The 21415-nt window shown below is 45.2% G+C and overlaps 3 protein-coding genes across 6 annotated transcripts in view; 2 read left to right on the forward strand and 1 right to left on the reverse strand.

Moving 5' to 3' along the window:
* Positions 1-17: 17 nt before the first annotated feature.
* On the forward strand, positions 18-2178 carry LOC120900743 (piggyBac transposable element-derived protein 4-like). Its single transcript, XM_040308166.1, has 2 exons — positions 18-286; positions 357-2178. The coding sequence occupies exon 2, from the start codon at positions 396-398 to the stop codon at positions 2091-2093; it is 1698 nt and encodes a 565-aa protein (XP_040164100.1). The 5' UTR covers positions 18-286; positions 357-395; the 3' UTR covers positions 2094-2178.
* A 3622-nt stretch (positions 2179-5800) lies between these two features.
* The window catches only part of LOC120900740 (calcium-transporting ATPase type 2C member 1), a 53130-nt gene continuing 37515 nt past the window's right edge, over positions 5801-21415 (reverse strand). For all 4 annotated transcript variants that reach the window (XM_040308162.1, XM_040308159.1, XM_040308161.1 and 1 more), the window contains 8 exons: positions 15210-15483; positions 14967-15123; positions 14634-14901; positions 14318-14555; positions 12592-13407; positions 8269-8584; positions 7744-8194; positions 5801-7654 (listed from right to left, as the gene is read on the reverse strand). In XM_040308162.1, coding sequence (XP_040164096.1) covers positions 7409-7654; positions 7744-8194; positions 8269-8584; positions 12592-13407; positions 14318-14555; positions 14634-14901; positions 14967-15123; positions 15210-15420 — 2703 coding nt within the window. In that variant the 5' untranslated portion in view covers positions 15421-15483 and the 3' untranslated portion in view covers positions 5801-7408. The remainder of the gene's footprint in view (positions 7655-7743; positions 8195-8268; positions 8585-12591; positions 13408-14317; positions 14556-14633; positions 14902-14966; positions 15124-15209; positions 15484-21415) is intronic.
* Positions 11737-12512, forward strand: LOC120900748 (mantle protein-like). The gene is made up of 2 exons (XM_040308173.1): positions 11737-11780; positions 11877-12512. The coding sequence occupies exons 1-2, from the start codon at positions 11772-11774 to the stop codon at positions 12441-12443; spliced, it is 576 nt and encodes a 191-aa protein (XP_040164107.1). The 5' UTR covers positions 11737-11771; the 3' UTR covers positions 12444-12512.

Below are 21415 nucleotides of genomic sequence, written 5' to 3' on the forward strand. Positions count from 1 at the left end.
GTTCTTTGGGTATTTTGTGTACGACAATACGTTTGATAACAGTTCGGTTCGTCGTCAATTTGTAAACAATCTGCACTTCTCGCTTGCTAGGAGTGTTGCTGGTTTCAATAACTAACCCAAGAATCTTTCAGCATTTCTATTGCAATATCGATGTGTAACTAAGATTTTCATGAAATTTTTCAATGGCTCATGGCAGCAAACCGTGATCCCGAAAGACAGGAAGGATACTTGCATGTACTGGCTAGCTAGGAGGGGCCGGCTTCGAAACACGCCTAACAACAACTTGGTATGGCTGATATGTAGTTTATATATTTGATATATAAAAATGTAATTTACACTATTTCCTTTCCCTACAGTCTGTGCCAAAGGTACGTGGGACGAGCCCGGTATAAACAATGGCTGACAATTTGAACAACATACCAAATTGTTTCCCCAACAATGAGGACTCTTCATCCGATTCCGATCATGACGCCAAATCGGACGAATCGGACATGGAAAACAATATCGAGGAAGTGATGCAAGCATCAATAATGGAGGAGCTTGACGAAGATAGTCAAGAGCAAGCGACCGGTCGCTGCGTGAACGCTCTGGAGGCAAGATCAAGCTGGAAGCCTTGGGCGGGAAAGCAAAAACCGTTTCCATTCTTCCGCAAGAAGAGATTGCGCGTGGATCTACCTGCCAAAAGTACGCCGTACGAAATATTCTCCCTCATACTCGACGATAAGCTCGTGGCCCATATCGCGCTCGCCATGAACCTATATATGGAGAAAAAGAATGCACAAAAATCAAAAGCGAGCAAATGGCTTGAAACCAACCCCAAGGAGGTGCGCAAATTTATCGGACTCATGATATGGATGGATTTGGTGCGTGTTGGCCGGCTGGAGGATTATTGGTCCGAAAGTGCCCTCTACAACTTTGCCGTTCCACGAGCGGCAATGTATCGCGAACGCTTTCGGGCGTTGCTCGGTGCGTTTTGCTTCTACGACGATGGAACGAGCAAAACCGACTACAAGGAGCCGGGCAAGATAGGAGCCTTTATCGATGTGCTGCAGAGCAAATTCCAAGCGCTTCTCCACCTCGGAGAAGATGTAGTCGTGCGGGAAATGCTCGCCCTAGGGAGAGATCGTACCAGCTTCAAGCAGTACATCCCGGCCAGCGCTCACCGCCACGGACGGTGGGCACTGTTCAAGCTGTGCTCCCTGGAAGGGTATACCTGGGGACTGAAGCTATGCACCGAGCAGCGCCTAATAGGTGAAGCTCAGCTGGCCAACAGTGTGTGCATGGAGCTGTGCGAACCACTGCTTAACCAGGGTCGCACCGTTTACATCGACAACTTCCATGCCAGCTTCGATCTGGCGCAAGCGTTGCTAGCCAACCAGACGCACCTCGTTGGCACGGTTCGAGTCAATGGAAGCAGTATGCCCAAGGACGTGCTACTAGCAAAGCTTCGAAAGGGGGAAATAATAGCGCGTGAAAACGACGACGGAGTAATGGTGCTGAAATGGAAAGGAACGTGCACGATGGGCCTGCTGAGCACCAAGCATTCGCCCGCGCTGGTTCCAATGGAAAGTCAGGTACGATCGAATCGTCGCTGGATCAGGGTAGCACGCATCCAGCCGGAGGCAGTGATCGCACACATCCAAGCCAAAGGTAGGCCAGATCGTTCGGACGCGATCGGCCCGCACATCACCGACCTCCGGAAAGGGATGAAGTGGTACAAACAGGTGGGTCTCGTGCTGCTGCTCCAAGTGTGCGTCACGAACGCGTGGATTCTGCACCGCATGGTGACGAAAAAGAAGCTTAAGCTGGCGACATTCCGCGAGCAACTGGTGGACCAGCTGGTGCCATTGCCCAACCCCACCGTCGAGCGAGGTTTGAGCGGCGGGGAGAAAAAGTACACCCACCATCTAGAGGTACGGACTGATGGGAATGGTAGAACGGTGCGACGATCATGTGCCAACTGCTATGCTGAGTCTCGGAAAACCATGAGCCACTATGAGGCAGGAAGGAACAAAAAGGCAACCACTACGTTTTGTGGGAGCTGTCCGAAGCAGCCTCAACTTTGCATGCCGTGCTTTAACAAGTTGCATTAAGATTGGGCAAACAAAGATAGGTATATGAAGAGAATTCGATGGAAGGGAAATTTAGGGCAAAATAAAGAATTAACAACACGCTGAATTTGTTTCGGTAATGTGCCCATTTATTGCAATCCAATCTGGTTGTGTTGCTCTGTTCACATGTTATCATTTTGTTTTCCATTTTAACACGTTTGTATGAATATGTGTATTTGTTTTTGTGTGGCTCTTGTTGCTGCTGCTTCGAGATGCGTTCTGTGCTTAATCGTCCACTTATGTTTCTTTCTCTTTTAAATGTGTTCTATGTTTCTCCTTTTCCTGCTTTATTCCTTCCCCTTTGCTTTGCTTTTCCTATCCTTCTTGTTTGCTTTTGAATGATTTGAATATTTTTTCCGGCTTTCGCACTTCCTTCCTCTAATGTCCTTATCAAATGTTTCTTCATTCACTTTTCCATGTTTTCATGCGGTTCAATGCGCTGTTTTTTATCATTTTTACGCCATCCGTATTGTTGATTTCGCATTTAAACATTTAAGCGTAACACGAACTAGAGTTATGTGTCTTAGGGGTGTCTTATATTTCCTCTTTTTTACCGGAGCATAAACTCCAATTGGTTTTACGGTTCCAGAGCATCGATTTAGGGCTTAAGACGATGAGTTTTATTAGGTTGTGCTTAAACCGTTGACTTTGTTTTAACACATGTTTACTCAACACTTGCTGCATCGATTCAAACGTTTTTCCTAACCATTAATAAAGATTAATGCTTGCCAAAGTGATGATTATGAGTTTTTCTTTCCCCTCACAAACTTTAAATCAAAATGTTATTGATTCCAAAAGCATGTTTAAATGAAAATGATCTAACCGCGGAGCGTTAAACTCCTAGCGAGACCTTACATGACTTCTACAAGAAAATTCATTTTTGTTATGCCACTCGATCAGTAACCGTTGTCGGAGTAAATATGCTTTGCTGGTGGTAAGAGCTCCTTCGCTACCTTCACCTATTAAACGCTACCTCCCGTATGTGCGTGTTCGCGACTTTCGAGCGTTATTTTTTGTTCCATAAATAGTGTTATTTATTGTTTCGATAAATATGCACACGATCGTTAGCATCATGCTTTTAAATACTTCACCATTCATTTCCCATTGATTCAAGGTGATTCATCGTTTTCTTCCTAGATTATGCGTTTAACGTGTTGTGGTATCTTACTGTACTATCGCACGCAAAGTGGGCTTACATTTAAACGGGGTTTTGTTTTGCTCTGTACGTAGTTTGCATTTTTTTATGATAATTTATGTTTTTTCTCCAATTTTATCCTCCTGCAAGCATTTGCTTGACAACTTACACACACACACAAACAGCTCTGTAGGTTCGTCGAATCTAACTGCCCAGCAAGCTTTACATTTATTTTCAGTATTTTAGTTGAAATGGGGTGTGTGTATGAATGATGGAGAAACGAAATAAAGCATCGCTCTGCTCCGTTTTGGTTCAAATTAATGGGGCTAGTCCATACATACCTACACTCAGTGAAACTAATCTAACTTTAGGGTGAAAATATGGCTTACATCGTGACAAAATTTGTGTGCGTGTTTTGTGCTTAGTTTTCTCTTGTTGGTACCGCGTGTTGTGTATGATATGTGAGTTATGAGCGTGATATTGTAGGTGTGGTGAAGTGTGAGCACGCGTGGCTGCTTCAAAGCAAACCTATCTAGTAAGATCTCGTGAATCTAATAAGAATCACGATGGGATCTTGATCTTTGCAAGCCAATTGAAATCGATCGTGCTTCTAGCGAATGTGCGGGTGATGGATGAAGATCGGTTACACCATGACGATGGCAATGATGATGATGATGATGATGATGTGCTCTGTTGGTGTTTATATGACACACATACACATATATCTACGGCAAATAGGATCTCGGATGCACTTCCCTGATTGCCCTTGGAACAACCATTGAACAAACGTGTCTTCCTCATAAACCTTTGCCCTTGGCTGCAAGCATTCTCTGTGTTGGGGTGAAGGTGCTGCTGGCGCGCCAGACGGCGGCAGTCGTTTGCACGCGAATGATGAAGGCGTCCCTAAAAGCGAACCCTAAAAGCAAACCTATACCTGGCTCCGTCCCTATTGTAGGGCTCTCGCCTGTTTGGAACCCCAAACGGGAGCCTGATTTCCAAAACGGTGCGTGATTTAATGAGTGCGAAACACGTTCCCTGTCGGTGCTTCGTGATGGGTTTTGGTGGTGATGGTGGTGGTGATGGTGATGATGGTGCCAGGGTGTTTGTTGTGCTATACTCTTCTTTTGAGGGTGATCGTGATCATTGCTTGTGATTAACACGCATATTTTATTGTGCTGTTTGCCGTTTTGGTTGGTTTTCCTTATTTTGTTTCTTTGTTTCTTCTTCTTCATCTCCTTCTTCTTTTCTTCTTCATATTTTTTGTTCACCTTCCACACACATATGTCATGCTCCCCTTTCATGCTAGAAGATATTGCACTGTTCACAAAAAGACTGTTCACTGTTTTAACTGCTGCTGTTGTTCTTGTTGTTGTTGTTGTGCGCGATCGAGGTTTTCTCTGGTTGGCTGGTTGGTGTTGGCTCTACACCCCCTTTTTACTTGTATTTTTTCCTTCACACTTTTGCATTCGATTCTTGTTGATTTGTCTGCTGTTGGTTGTTCTGATTCTGCTTTGACAATCGTGTTTTACGTTTTTTTTATTACATCCTTCCCTTTTTCCTGTTAGAAGACTACCGATTCCGATCAACTTCAAATGTTTTGTTGTTTTCTTCTGTAGTGTATATGTGTAGTGTGTTTCTTTTAATTTCTCTTTAGTGATTGTGTTGTGTACTGTACTGTTTTGTGTTTTAGAGGGAACTCAGCTTCTTATTCGCTTTCAATATTGTAAACGTTACATCGGGGGACACTTTGGATAATCTAGGCGTGGTAAAAGAATATTCATTAAATTGAAACTAACATAAATATCACCGTTTTAAAGGCTTTTAACATATTTGGTATCGGGAGCGCGATCTCGCACTCTTACACTTTCTCCTCTTCACATTCTTAAGCGTTCCGGGTCATTCATCAAGCGGTTGGAGTGGAAAAAGCGGCGAGCGGCGAAGCAAAATATGACCCCGAACCGAGAGACGGTTTTGAGAGCGAGCCTCACCGGATACTGCCGGCGCCCGGGTGTCCCATTCATGCACGCCGATTGTCACATACACACAGAGTATAGGTTACACAAAAGATATAAGCGTTTGTTATTCATACGACGACAGCTAATGGTATGGTGGTTGATGGTACGGACAGACACTCCCGCGCCCATACCCGACGTAGAAGCCAGAAGGACTACGCGCGTTAAGGTTAGCCGTTATATCACAAGATTACTTAAACTATTACATACCAAAGCACCGGGCCAGGTGGTGAAAAGTGTTGATAGTGGATGAGGGAAAGCAAATTCCTGCCTGCTCTAGGTATGGCATTTATGATCGCAGTTCCGCAGCTACATCATATATTGTCATTAATGTTCATTCGTGCATCTTGATTGATTCCAGCTATTCCATATAAATTCCACTTCTTCTGCGCTCTTTGCCATACAGTTGGGAGCATAAACTCGTTTAACAAAAGCATGAAAAAGAAAAAAAAAGCATACAAAAATAATAAAACATAAATAAAAATTACAATGTATAATAAAACTAAACGTGATATAAAAAAGTATAAAGAAAAAAAAACATATTAACGACTTAAATGTTTTATAGTACGCTTTCTCTCTTTCTTTTTTAAAGTCACTGAATGCACAGCCGCTCAGACGCTCCGAATCAACGTCTCTCTGTGTTTAGCTGTCCTGTTTGTCGCACTTTCTTCGTTTTCCCTACCTTATTGACTTTTACAAAACTGAACCATTTTAAATACTTAGCTACTAAACACTGTACCGTACCTAGGCCTCTCTTCTCTCGCTCTGTCCCTTTCTTAGTAATACTTAGACGAAAGATAGTTATATGACGCGCCTGTATGCTCCGTTTCTATCCTTACTTGTCCTTGCCGTGCCATTAAAACAAAAACAGTAAAAGCTTTTACACTAAGATGAAGAGAAAAATTGCATTTCCCACCGCAAGGGTAGAGTGTTTGGAGTGGTAAAATTGGAAAAATAGAAGCAAACAAAAAACAAAGAAGAAAACGATTCCCTAGAAGAAGGTTAAGCTAAATAGTAGTAACAGAAAGGCACAACATAGTAGTAGACTATATATAAATATACAGCGAGATTGTTTTGAGTCCAGATTTGAGCATGCACGTAATGGTGTTTTCCCTATCTCCATCTGCAAATACCGCTTTTTAGAACCAGTAGAAACAACTGATCCGTATACTCCCTGGAATACACGACACAGAAAGGAAGTAAGCGAATGTTTTGCTTAAAATATAAAATAAAACATCCGACCACCATGTAACTTGTCCCTTTTCGGTATGCCTATTTGTTTGTTTGTTCTGAAATCGTTCTTGCGGAAGGGGATCATCTATTCTCCACCTTCCACGCATGCGTCTAATTTGTCTGTTTTTCTCTCTCCAAGTGTCCATCCTGTAAGCCATCTCTGTGTTCCACTTTGTTCCCATCGTTTTTTTTAAGTGTGTAAGTGTGATCGCTTCATTCAGCTTCAAATCTGAACTGGCTCATAATCGAATGTAATAGTTAGTGCTTGTTTCTTATCATCTGCTTCACGATCCTCAATTCGATCCCTGTTGAGCACTATTTATAATATCCTTCCTTTTACAGTTTGAATGAAATATTGAGACTCTTTGCCGTTCCATTTCTAGGTGGTTAATTTTTCTAAAGGGAGGCCCAGCAGTAGCACTTGCTCGAATTGGAATAGTGGTTTGTGTGTTGTTGGTTTGTTCTGTTCCGAAAGCGTTCTTTGAAAGCAACTGTTAAAATATTCCGCTGTTCCTTCTTCACTGTATTTATATAGCCTTAAGAAATTTGTCGTCGATCGTCATGCGTCGTCGTTCTCCGTTTTGTGTTTTGTGTAGCATTTGTTTGTTTGTTTGTTTGTTTGTTTTGTTTCCTGCTGTTGTTGTCGTCGTTGGTTACTATCTTCGGTGGTGTTGTTGTTGTTGTTGAAGTTGGTAGTAGCAGCCGCCGCAATCGCAACCGAAATTTCCGTCAAGTTTGTTTGTTTGTTTTACTTTGCATACGGAACGTTCCTCTCACGCGTGTTCCGCCACTTTCTGGCCTCGCTCTTCGCTCGGTCGGTTATACAGTTTTACTCTTTCCGTTTCGGTCCGCGCACTTTCCATGCGGAACCGGATTTAGTCCTTGTGCAATCTTCCAGCATCTTTGGGAGCTGTTTGTCATACAAAGTCAAGCTCGGTGCGCTTGCGGTACATTCGTCGCTCCATGGTGCGCTCGAACCACTTCTTCAGCTCGGACACGATGAACACACTCGAGGTGAGCGAGACGAGAAAGAGGAGATCCATCGCTGAGAGCGCTTCCGTTTGGAAAACCATCTGCAGCGGCGGGAAATAGATGACGAGCAGCTGGCCGAGGAGTGAAAAGCCGACCGCCAGCAGGAACATCCGGTTCGTAAACAGGCCAATCTGTAGCAGAGAAGCAGAAAAAATACAAATTATTGTTAGAGAATAGCACAAATAAAGTGAATGGTTCTTGAACTGTAAAACAACCATACTTGAAATACACTCTTTGTCTGCGATCGACAGCTCAGCGCATTCCACATGTCGAACAGCACAAAGCAGGTAAAGGTCATGGTCGTATCGCGGCTCGTCACGCCCGTCCCGTCCGCCATCTCGCGCTGGAACACCCACAGCGTACCGAGGATGATGATGCCCGCCGACAGCAGCACATTGATGATGAGCGATTTCGAAATCATGGGCTGTTTCACGTTCCGCGGTTTCTGCTTCAGCACGTCCTGGTCGACCGGCTCGACGCCGAGCGACTGGGCCGGCGGTCCGTCCATGATGATGTTGATCCACAGGATTTGCATCGCATTGAGCGGGTTCGAGATGCCCATCAGCGTGGACAGTGCAATCAGCGACAGTGCTGCAATCGACGTGGACAGCTGGAACCGGACAAAGTTGCGAATGTTCCAGAAAATACCTTTGCCTTCCTCAATGGCAGCACTACAAATTGAGACAAGATTCGGTTTAATATTTTTGTGTGTTTTTATAGGAAAAATAATCGCGTAAAGTCTTACATGATCGTATGGAAATCGTCATCGACCAGGATCATGTCGGCAGCTTCCTTGCACACGTCGGTACCGTTCTTGCCCATGGCAATGCCAATGTCGGCACGCTTGAGCGCCACACCGTCGTTCACACCATCGCCCGTCATACCGACGATGTGGCCGTTCTGCTGCAGCGCCTTCACGATCGCGAGCTTGTGCTTGGGTGTGACGCGATAAAACACGCTCACCGTGTTGATTATCTTTTCCAGCTGCATTTCGTTCATCTGATCAATATCATGCCCGGACATGGCCTGCATGTGCACAATGTCTAGTCCAATTTTAGAAGCTGTTAAAGATAAGAGAGGAAAAGTAGGATTAATTACAATATTTTAGTTCTTATTTGGAAATAATTGCTTTGAGTTGCTTAAATTAGTGTAATTGAAGAGAGTTGCATTTCTTCAACTGGGTCCGGCAACCCTAAAACGACCCTAAAAATCGCAGGTCAAACGGTAACCTGCTCAACCAGTCACCGGTTGACGTAAGGGAAAAGAAAGCTGGGGGTGCACATTCCGGTCGTAGGGCCTAGACACCTATATAAGCGGACGTCTGCGGCACAGTAGAACAACATTCGCAAATTACACTTCGAACTGACAACAACAACGATGAAGCTGGTAAGAACACTTTGTCCACCTTTCGTCTTCCTGCACATATTCGCTAACTTTCCATCAAAACCATTCTAGTTACTCGTCCTCTGCTCGCTAGGAGCGCTTCTCCAAGCATCGATCGCCACGCACGACATCAATGTTCCCGTGCTGGTGCCGGTACCCCACATCAAGAAGGTCCCGATCAGCATCCCCAAGTACGAGCACACCAAGGGCGAGATCATCAAGCACGTCCCCGAGCCGATCATCAAGCGCGTCCCGGTGGAGAAGCACGTCGACGTGGAGAAGCAGGTCGAGGTCGTGAAGCAAGTGCCCGTAACGAAGGAGATCGTCGTCGAGCGGCCGGTGGAGGTTATTCGCGAGGTGCCGATCGAGAAGGTGGTCATCGAGAAGGTGGAGGTGCCGTACGAGGTGATCAAGCACGTGGAGAAGATCAAGCACATCCCGGTCGAGAAGCACATCGAGGTGATCAAGGAGGTGGAGGAGATCCGCGAGGTGCCGTACAAGCGGTACGTCTTCAACAAGAAGCCCTACCCGGTGGCGTACAACGAGCCGGAGGAGGTGCAGGTGCCGTACACGGTGCCGGAAACGGTCGCACCAGTACCGGTGGTGGTAGAACCGGTGGAACCTTCGCTGAAGGACAAGTTCCACAACCTGGCCGGTAGCTACCTGCCCGATCCGGTCGGTTTCCTCAAGAAGTTTGGCAAGCATTAAGGAAGGGGGAGTGCAAAACGCTGTTCTGCAGTATGAAATTTAAATAAAGATATTTATTACACTCGAGTAAACCTTTCCCTGTAATATTCAGTTTCTATTGCAAGGTGTAACCAGCTGAACGCATCCAATGAAAGAATTATAGGGTTTTCCAGGGGTTGTGGGACACTTTAGTGACTTTTTCTTATGGGAAGTGAACTTTATATGAGGGGAATTGGAGTCTAGAGCATGCTGTTTGGACAGGCTCATTGAAAATTTGAATGTAAAAAAGGATTTGTTAAAAAAGACGAAATAGAGTGCAATTTCCATCACATAAAGTTAATATTCTGTTAGAAAGAGTCAAAAAAGTGTTCCACAACTATAAGAACCCCTGAGAAACCGTGTAAGTTAAGAACAGCCTAGGCTAGGACTGAGTTTGTCGTATCCTGACAAAGACTGGGATTGTCTGTTGAATACAATTAGGTCTGTAAGAGACCTGTTCTAAGGGGCAGGAAACGTATAGTTCACACACGAAACTACGAGTGGTGTGTAACTACTTGGGCTGTTCGTCAACCGTAGAGACTTGACCAATCATACTATACAAGTAAAACTTTTTTTGGGACGCACTGATGACAAAGACATATTTGAACATAACATAACGACATTTTTTCATGTCCAATAAGAACTGACTGGCCTTCATATTTTGCTCCTATGGTTCTATAGAAAAAATCGGCGAAAATTCTCTGGACTAATTTGTTCAACGTGCCAACGTGCACCAACTCTCGATCTACGTAGGGGTTGTATGAATACATCACTGCCGCCATCCAAAAGATCACTAGAAGAAAGTAATGAACTTTGTTGTCAATCATTCGACAGAAATTGATTCCAGTAGTTCTATAGGTCTAGCACTGACATAGACACTTGTTGTTCTTCAGAAACACTCTGCTCAACGCAAATGAATCCAACTTGGACGCATACTAGAGGACGTTGAACCTAAAACGTATTAAGCAAGTTAGCTGCAGATTTATCACATTAAGCAGCAGACAATCGATATATTTTTGTTGAGAATCAATAGCAAAATAAGGCAAAAATGTGTAAATGTAAAACCATGCAACCTCGCCTCATTTAATCATTTTTACAGGCTTTTCATGGCAGTTGTTGAACTGATGTTGTGCTAATTCTATTTTTTACGTAATGACATACACGCCGTCATGCCGGTCTTATACAGGATATCGATAATACGTACGTATTTAGTATCACGCAGCCTGGTAGTGTTTACTACGGGAGACGCTCCATACGAGACTTGAACTCATGACGGGCATGTTGTTAAGTCGTTCGAGTTGACGACTACTGTACCGTCTCGTGTGCTAATTATTTTATTCTAATTTAACGTTTACTTCGGACACATTTGCTAAAAGAATCCGTTCTCATATGATAACGTATGATTTATAGAGTCAATAACAAATATGGCGAAATGTTAATAAAACGCTGTTTAAATTACTTTAAAAATCGTCTCAGATATGAAGAATAAAAGAAAAAAAAAACAAACTACAAAAGACATACATAGAGTGTTAAATTATTTCAACATGATTAGAATATAAAAGAAGTGAAACAAAAGTCTACTACATAAGCCAAATTTGATGGATAGACAATGAAAAATATTCATGAAAAAAGTAGAAAAATTATAAAACTACATACTAAGGCAAGTAATGTGAACTCGATATACTATTACAGAAAATCATACCATTGTTCTCAAAGATATTTCAACATATTTCAACAAAAGATAATACAAATTAAATCATCATCAAACCGAAAGAAAAAAGACTTTCAAAGCAAGTCTAGCATTGATTACACAGTTAACATTCTTAGACCGCCGTTAGGCCGCATGGGCCATTCCGTTTTCCCGTTCTGAAAGTCTGCCCAACATTAGTTAAGTAATGCCGGTAACATTACATTCCTTTTCACATACCGATCACATAATACTGTCCCATTTGCGTACCCTTTTCCCCCACCAAACGAGCCCTTTTCAATGCGCACACAAACCCACAATACGGTTAAGAAATTTTGCAAAAGGTAAGGTATAAAAGGGATTAGCAAATGGTACCATAACGTATTCACAGTTTAACATCCGTCGAAGGCACATCTCACCAGCAAGCAGTAGAGCTATTCACAAAACACATCATGAAACTGGTACGTTGAACCATCTGGCGCGGTGCAGCGACACGCAGTAAACCGTCCAATATTCTCATCCTTTTACTAACGCGTCCTTTTTCTCCCTTCTTGCAGGTTCTTTTCGTCGCCACCATGGCGATTCTCGGCGCTTCCCTGTCCCAAGCCAAGCTGGTAAAGGTGGAAGTACCGGTGGCAGTGCCCGTACCCGTGCCCGAGATTCAGCACATCGAGAAGCGTGTGTCCACCATCAAGGAGGTGAAGGTGCCGTACATTCAGGAGGTGCCGGAAGAGCACGTCGTCACCCACGTGAAGGAAGTGCCCGTAGTGAAGGAGGTGCCGGTCGTGAACGAAATTACGGTGTACCGTGATGTGGAGGTCGTGCGGGAGGTGCCGGTCGAAAAGATCGTACATCGGCGCGTGGAGGTGCCGGTGGAGGTGGTACGCGAGGTTGAGCTGGTGCGTGAAGTGCCCATCATCAAGGAGATTCCGCACGTGAAGGTCGTGAAGGTGATCAAGGAAGTCCCCGTCGAGGAGGTGATCGTGAAGGACCTGCCCGTGGCTGAGCCGTACCCGGTCAAGGTGCCAATCCACGTCCCCGTGCCGGTTCAGGCGCACCAGCTGCACCTGACGAAGCTGAACAAGTTCCCGCATTTGCACGGCATCAAGAACTTCCTTGGATAAGTCGGCGAGCGAGCATGTTTGCCATTGCCACCAAGGGCGGAATGTCCTTTCCTTTCCTAAATATCCTCCCATTCCCCCTCCCACATGTACACTGTTCATGTCAAATAAAAAGAAAACCTAACTTATTCACTCCAAACAAACCACTTACCGATTGCCATGGCCGTTTCTTGAGAGTCTCCCGTGACCATCTTCACCAGCACACCGCTCGAGCGCAGCATTTCGATCGATTCGCGCACGAGCGGTCTCGGCGGATCGGTTATTCCCACCAGCCCGAGATAGACCAGATCCTGCAGCGAGGTGCCCCGCGCAATCGCCAGCACACGCAGCCCTTTCCGCCCGATCTCGTACGCTTCCTGCAGGAATTCTGCCTCGTTCTGTTTGCTCAGTGCGATCGCTTGCCCGCCGTACCAGAACTTGGTGCACTGGGGCAAAACCATCTCGATCGCGCCCTTCACGAAGAACAGCTCCTCCTTCGTGTTGGCGTACTTTGGCACCGCCTTCACCGCCATCATCTTCTGCTCCGAGCTGAACGGGTACTCCTGGATGCGCAGATAGTTGTCCGCGGCCGAGTACTGGCCGTTCTTCATTGCCGCCGCCAGCAGCGCCCCTTCGGTCGGCTGGCCGAGCAGTGTGTCGTTCTGGATGATCGCATTGTTGCACACGACGCCCGCCTCGAGCAGCTGGTTGATGCTGGCCTTCGCATTGTCCATGCTGTTGCAGTCGCGGATGTGAATTTCCCCATTATCGTTGTAGCCGGCGCCGGTTACGTCCGCCATGTAGCCGTCGGACGTGATGATGACGGTGACCGTCATCTCGTTCTTCGTGATCGTACCGGTTTTGTCCGAGCAAATGACGGTGACGCAGCCGAGCGTCTCGACCGTTGGCAGCTTTTTAACGATGCAGTGCCGTTTAGCCATACGCATGACGCCGAGAGCGAGCGTTACGGTTACAACGATCGGTAGACCTAAGGTTGAGAACAGTGAACAAACATATTTAGTGAACTTGGTTTGAGCTTTTTTTCGTTGATTTTTCTGTTTGGGTTTTTGAAAAATATTACAATAATCCTAATCCTGTTGTTACATTTCCAGTTAATAAGAACAAGGAAGTATGCCTTCATGGATATTAAAAGTGTGTAATATATTGCAAAAATTTATTATACGTAATCGTTTCGACCAACACTGTTGATGCTATTACGATAAAGAATCAGCTGGTACAGATGCTCCCACGTCTTCTTCTTCTTCTTTGGCTCAACAACCGATGTCGGTCAAGGCCTGCCTGTATCCACTTGTGGGTTTGGCTTTCAGTGACTAATTGATTCACCCCCCATAGCAGGATAGTCAATCCTACGTATGGCGGCACGGTCTATTTGGGGATCGAACCCATGACGGGCATGTTGTTAAGTCGTACGAGTTGACGACTGTACTACGAGACCGGCCCAATGCTCCCACGTACTAAAAACATTTATGCAAAAAAAAAACGTTCTCCTTTGCACTCCCACATTCCTAAGAAAACCCAACTCTAGCAAGTGATTTGGCATCCTGCCAGCATTTATACGACAACACATTCAGCAGAGCACATGAGTCATCGGCTACACTTCGAGCGTAACATTGAAAACTATTTCTTATTCCAGAGTTTGATTTATTGTAATGCCGGAAGCAAAGTCGCAAAAAGAAAAACGCCACCGCATAACAAATGCGCTACTCTACTACCCTTGACGCTAGTTGGCTCGCATGTAAGGCTGGCAGTAATTCGTTTGTACCATTTATCATGCTGGCCAAAATATCATCGTGGGAGGTTAACGAAAGTTGCGGCGTCGGTCGGATCCAGTGTGGGCGGAGGCTTGGGGAGCAGAAACTTATCCTTTTATCACCTACCTTCCGGAATGGCGGCCACGGCCAAGCTGACGCTGATGGTGAACATTTCCACCAGCGGTTTGGCCTGTATCCAGCCGAGCAGCATGATGGCGCCGATGATGCAGAACGAGTAGAAGCTCAGCTGCGCGCCGAGAATGTCCATCGATTTTTGCATCGGCGTTTTTGGCGCTTCCTCGGCCTGCATCATTTTAAAGACCTCGCCGAACTCGCTGTTTTCGGCCGTGCTAACTACGATACCCTGTTGGGGTGGGTGGGTTAGGAAAAGCATGGGGCATTAAAATCCGGTTTCGTCAGTGACATTTCAGGACAACCGTACCTTTCCATTACCACATCTAACTAGCGTGCCCATGAAGGCAATGTTTTTCATACTGGCATGGTTCTTGGTGTTGTTGGCGTTCAGTACCACCTCGACGCTTTTGCGTGCCGGTTCCGTTTCGCCCGTAAAGCTTGACTCGTCGATCGACAGATCGAACGCTTCGAAGATGCGTATGTCGGCCGGGACGCGATCGCCTACGTTGAGGTACACGATATCGCCCGGTACGAGATTTCTTGCCAGAAACGTTTCCAGCCGACCTTCCCGTAAGCTAAGGGAGTAAACGATAAACGATGAGCACAGGTGTTCCGATGTACTAAAAGGCAAACGGCTTACCAGTGACATTCCGGCGGGACAAGCTTCTTAAGCTCCTCCAAACTTTTCTCCGAACGATACTCTTGGATGAACGCAACCGTGACGACGATAATGATCGCAATGGTAATACTGATTGCATCATCAAACTGTCGCATACAGGCACTCACGAGGGCGGAACCTAAAAAAACCGATATGACAACACAAATTATGCGTAAATAATCCAATTCGATTGGCGCATTCATATTTCCTCTCTCTCTCTCTTACCCAGCAGCAGCAGGATCAGTGGATTTTTAAACTGCTGCACATACTTCATCCAGGGTGGCTCGTCGTCCAGTGCGTTGAGCTCGTTGTAGCCGACGATCTTGGAGCGACTGTTGGCTTCCGACCATCGCAGGCCCGTGCGAACGTCCACCCGGAGCCGGGCCGCTACCTCCTGTGCCGAGTAGGCCGACGATTCGGCCGTCGACAGGAGCATTTCCTTTTCCGCGTCCGTGTCGTTGGCCGTATCTCCACCTCCTCCGGTGTCTATTGCACCGCTCTGCGAAACGGAAAACAGAGCAGAACGTCCGATGAGTAATTGGTTATTGTAAATGTGATTAGTGCGTTAGTTGGGATGTATTATACATAAAAAAACCATGCTGACAAATGTGATTTCAACAAGGGAAGTAGTAGAAATTTATCAAATTCAATTGAAACAAGAATAGTTTATTATTGGGGAATCTCAGAAAAGGGAACGTTAGGTGCGCTCGTTCAATAGGAGGACTCAATTAAACCGAAAATCAATCGTATCGGATTTGGGCATTTTCACATTCACGCATACAGTAGCATCACTCAAAAAAGCTCTTGATTAGTTTTCGCTCTTTATTATCTATTTCCGGTCCAATTCAAGAGGGATTAAATCTAAATTATTCTATTGCAGGACTGGCGAGGGTGGATGTTTATAGCGATGCATTTGGCGGCAAAGGTTTTGAAAATTCCTACCGGCATTTTCACTCGTTGATAGTTGCTTTAGGACGAATCGTTGCTGTTGAAAAGATTGGAAAATAAATCGAGGTTTTCAAACGCGCGCTACGATGATGTCGAGAGTGCATACTTTCAGGCGTATATGATTAAAACGCCTGCAAGTATGCCTTCAACATAGCAAATTGAAAATAATCCGACTAAAATATGATCCTTTTTATTTTCTTAATCCATAGTTGTTTGAATATGTAGTAATTAAAAAATGAAAACTTACAACAAACGATACATGAAGATTTTATGAAGATACATTTAAACATTCAACTGGTTGTCAGGGGAGTTGTTGAATTCTAGCGAAAATGTATCTTCATAAATAAAATAGCAATCGATTTTTCCCCCCAAACGTTGTTACACTTATTAAGATTGTTGTTCCCCTCCCATATGCAGTTGGTAAGAATATGAACTCAACTTTCTAGCCATATTCTCTCCGCCCGGCCTGTGCCAACGGACTGCAGGAGGAAAAACTTTCCCGTAAAACTTCCATCGCTATCTGCAGGAGAAGTATGTGCTGTGCACATGAGAGAAAACGATCACCGGGACGACTTGTTTTCCCCCCAGTGGGAATAAACTATTCTACTCTCAGCTGCTGACGCTCGATAGTGATAAAGTTAGCATATTCTTTGCAGTAGCAGAGGAGCGTGAGCAATATAAGCAGACAGCGTATCCGTTGCAACGCTCACAGTGAAAGCTTTAAAAAGTACATGATCCTGGCGGAAATGGCAGGAGGTGCCGGTCCTGCAGACGAAAGTTAATAAAACACATTCCGCTGGAGAGAGGTGTGCGACAAATTTCCGTCCCTGTCACTACTATTCCGCAACGGTTACATTAACTCCCAAGGATGGGTGGTGTGCGATGAGTATATATCACACTTATTCTGCTTTGCAATTTGTCAGGTAAAATATGAACCGTACGAAGATGATGAATGCGTCGAAATGCATTCATTGCGATGGAGTAGTGAGGAAGCGAATGTTTAAACACATTATGAAGATGAAATGCACGCTTGTAAATCATATTAATTTCATTTTAATGAATGCTTACACATCGCGTACCTTACACTTTTTCCCATATTGAAGATTGCAATGTCTAGCTTACCTTCAAACGGGCTAGACTTTCATCCTGCTGCTCGTACAATACATTTTATTTGCACAGCATTATAGCTGTCTTTCCTACGTGCCTGATGGTGTTTGCTTTGTCTTTAATGAAGAATTTTCCAGTAAGAAACATTCCCTTTCTCCCAAAACAAACCGTCTGTGTATGTGGTAAGAGACAAACGATGGCAAAGGTACACAAACACACATGGGTTATGCTTGCGGTGCGTCATACGCACGTTCACGACAAGAGCTTAAGATTCCTGGAAAACATAAATTGGGCCGCGTCATTAGGAACACCGGTAATGTGTGGCGTGCGTTCTGGCTGCTGCTAATGAGACAAAACGATACAGGCAAGAAGTTTAATTCCTCCCGGGATTAGCAAGGTTAAGTGCAGGAGAAAGAGAGGCGGCGAAGCACGATTATATAAATGTGGCCAATTACTATCAACTAAAGCCAGGAACATAAAGGGATGTGAAGGATTAAATTCTTAAAGCGAGCAACTTTAGCGAGACAAGATGTTTCAAGCTCACTACAACCGTCTAACGATTGTTTGGAAACTTCTTACAAATCTCAAATCTCTCTTTGTGCTATATAATTGTAACGGCAATTGAAGAACCAATACAATAGATCCTTTACACGCTCTCCTTGATCGTTCTCTTAAGCGCTTTGTTCGTACGCCTGCCACAAACCGAATTAATTTGCATACTTTCACGACTTTTCTCTCGTACGTCCGTTTTTACCGCTGAAGGTAATCGAATAATGGCGTTATGAAATCGACTTTTCCATCCATCACCGTTTTGTGCATTGCCTCGGCGTATCCACCATCCTTTGGGTGGTTTGGTGCTGTTGTGCTGGGCTATGATCGATTTGCATTTTTCCTCTCCACAAGTGCGCAGATGGGTTGAGTGTGTACGTTGATTGGAAAAACGGCAACGGAAGGGTAGCGCTTTATCGCACTTTGTTTTAACGTTCTTCGTTGAATCGTTGCCTTACTATCGGGAAACGGTTTACTAGCGCGCTTGCTTTTGGCTTTACCTCTCGTACAGCTTTTGTGCTTCGTACTTACAAAGATGCCATTTTTCCCATTTTAACGTTTAAACTATCGCGGGGACCTACATTGTTTGGCACGGTGGGAAAAGTCATCAACAAGGCTCATGCTACCGCTCTTTGTGGCACCATTTTAAATAATGGAAATATGAATTACATCCTTTCCTTTGCTTTTCCTTCATAGGAATAAAGCAAGAGTGAGTGAGAAACTGAACGTTATATCACCGCCTGTGTAAGGGTAGCTGTTTTTATTTTCTTTAATTTCCCTTACCAATAATGCTGTTTTGGTCCAGAAGGTGGAAGAGCAAAAACATTTAGCTTCCAGAATCATCGCCACCCAGCAGCAGGACCAGCAGGACACAACTACAAACCTTCCGCGTGCGGTTGGGGTAATGAAATTTTTATAATTTAATCCCTCAACCACCAAGCTTCCCTCAGCATCGCCGAGTGATGCTTTTGTTTTGGGGAGTGTCTCGGATAAGCCCGCATGAAAGCTCGTATGCTAAAGCGAACCCTACTGCTGGCTGGACCTGCTGGTGTGTTTTGTTGTGTTGGAAGCGATAACGATGCTTTTTTCACCACCACCAGCAGCAGTAGCAGACAATCTAATGACTTGCCAGAAAGGTGGTGTACCAGAAGACACAAAAGACGTTGCATGCTGATATTTTGTGAAAAATGGAGGGTTTGGATTAGAGATAGGAACCGCTCTGCAGTGAAATTGAAAGAGAGACTGAACTTTTGCACAAACAGCATCCGGGGTGAGGTATCACTTTTCGTTTGGGCTGCAGACACTGTTAGGCACTGGTGGAGCTAGAGTAATAGAAGTAAAATCATTTCGAAGACTACCAATTCCTTTAGAAGTGGTAGAAATACAGAGCAGTGTACATTTTTGAAGATGAAGCAATTTTCTACCCCGCACGATAGCATAACTTTTCACAGGAAATCCCCAAAAGTGACTCGTACTCCTGCTGTCCTAGCTCAAAAGTGGAAGAAAGGAAGAAGAAGTCCAACCCAGCTTTTCCAGGCGACCGATCGAGCAAAAACCCCTTTCGATGAAACTTTTGACCAGCAGCAGAAGGTTCGGGAGTAAATGAATTAAAGCTGCCCGACGTTCTCTACACGAGTGTGGCGTGGAGGGAAAGAACTTGTGGCAAACAGTACCCAAAAACACGTCAACGACCCCGAGAGGTGCTGGAGTGCAAAATGTTGCCTGATTGTTGTTGTCCCCCCGCGTGTGTACGGGAGTTGCTTTTCTCCCGGCCCTTGTTAGTTCGTTTGCATAATTGATAAACTCATTGCACGCTCCCGGGCAGTTGAACGAGTGTCGTCCGGCCCGTGCGGGCAGGCAGTGAGAAGAATTTTTCCCAACCGGGTCGTCGTGAGCGTGAAGTGGTCCCGCACGTTCGCTTGTTATTTTCCCAGCGTGATTAGTAGACAGTGATGTAGTGAGGCAATGAATTGCAAAAACGGTAGAGGGCGCTGTAGATAGGTAGAAAGGTAGTGCTATTCGAGTGAAACATTTCAACTTATCTTTAAAAATGAAGTACAAAAGGAAGGATAAACATAAGCGTACGCAACCCATTGGTTTAATCAACCCAAAAGCCCTACAATTCATTGTCACGTCAACAGGTGCGAGCTTATAAAAATGCTTAGCTCAACACTTTGTCCATAAATTTATGAGTTTTGCCGCACCGGCCTGACAAAGCAAAGCATTGGCAGTGGGTTGTTAAAAATCCTATAAACTTCAGCTTCACTCTCCAGCCAGTATTAACACTTTATTTCCACAGCCACAGAGAGAGTGAGAGCTAGTGGAATGATAAATGGATGAATGTTTACCATGCCGCATCCGCATTTTCATGCGGCACGTTTGTCCATCCACCGTGGGACTGGAAGTTTTCGAATAGAGACAAAGTTTTTCACAAACGGAAGCATAATTTGCTGGCGGTGGCGGCGAATGGTCGTAAAATCAACTCGCTCTGATTTAATTGTTTTCGAAAAATGATTTAAACCTCTTCGTAATTGGCCAAACAGTGGCAAACGGAGGACAGTTGTGGGATCCAACTTTCTATCCAGTTTCACAACCTTAAAGTGAGTAAAAAAGAATGAACATACATGGTTTACTAAACGTATGCATCTTTAAATAAAATTCATTAGACACTTATGTCTAGTGGCGCCATCTGGCGGGAAACAGCGAAAATGCGAAATATGAAACATGACACATCCGAACGCATGATCCGTTTATAATATTAACAACCACCGGAGAAACAGACATTCCATTCCATTGAAACTGCTCCAACAGATTCTAGCCATGATGCTAGTGCTCTGAATCGGACAGCATAAATCCGTTCGCACGTTTGCGGTCAAGGACTCGAACGCAAACCCCCATCGGGCAAGGGTTTCCACAGATCGGTCGAACGCAAACCCCCATCGGGCAAGGGTTTCCAACAGATCGGTCGAACGCGATACACCCGCGCGTTCCAGATGGTTTGCCCGACGTGGACACTAAAGTAAAAGGACGCCCCGTCTACCCCTTTTAATTACGGATTCACCGAGAGAGGGACTCACGCAAACAGCTTTCGCAAACACAAACGCTGTTCTCTCGCCATCTCAGGTGGTGGTGAGGGTAAACCATTTGCTAAACCCGGTTGTTTGCCTTTGCTGTAGATTGGTGGCGTGGAGTATGGGGTTTGCAACATTTCCGTCCCTTTTTTGTGCTTTGCCCACCCACCCAAAACGGACACTATTACCACCTTCATCATCAGGCGGCAGCGACCGGGGTGGTATCGCTAGCTTAAGTGGGCGAACGGGCGCAAAACAATTCTCACCCGGTTTCCAAGAGCGTGGGGAGAAGGGAGGGAATCTCTCGCCATCCCGTCGAAAAGGACAAAGTTTTATCTTGCCCCGGCACAAAATAGGTGTGACCGCAGTTGTTTTCCCTTCATTTTCAACGTCCCCTTTCCGGTGGAGCTTTGTGTGTGTGTGTGGGGTGTATTTTTCCACCGGTCCCGTCCGGTGGGTTTGTTTTTCCGACTCATTGTGTACCGGATGGATCCGCGGCATCCGCATGGCTCGGCTGCGTTCTTGGTACGTTTTCATGGGCTACACTTTTCGGGAAACGTCTATTTGCTTGTGGTCCTATGCAAACTTGCTACCACCATCGTCAGGAGCATCATCGTCAACGACAGTGTGTCCGGTCGTCGAGATCATGTTGTGTGTGCACAGTAACAAGGACGCAACCCTGAGGAGCTTCGAGCATTAATGGAAAGATTAGATGATTTGTATGGAAATCCATGCAAGCACAAATTATTAATGTTA

This window comes from Anopheles arabiensis, chromosome 3 (genome assembly GCF_016920715.1).
Source record: "Anopheles arabiensis isolate DONGOLA chromosome 3, AaraD3, whole genome shotgun sequence".
NCBI classification, from domain to species: Eukaryota; Metazoa; Arthropoda; class Insecta; order Diptera; family Culicidae; genus Anopheles; species Anopheles arabiensis.

What these genes read in the sequence shown, in the direction of transcription:
- LOC120900743 (XM_040308166.1), top strand. Translation starts at nt 396, where the DNA reads ATGGCTGACAATTTGAACAACATACCAAATTGTTTCCCCAACAATGAG.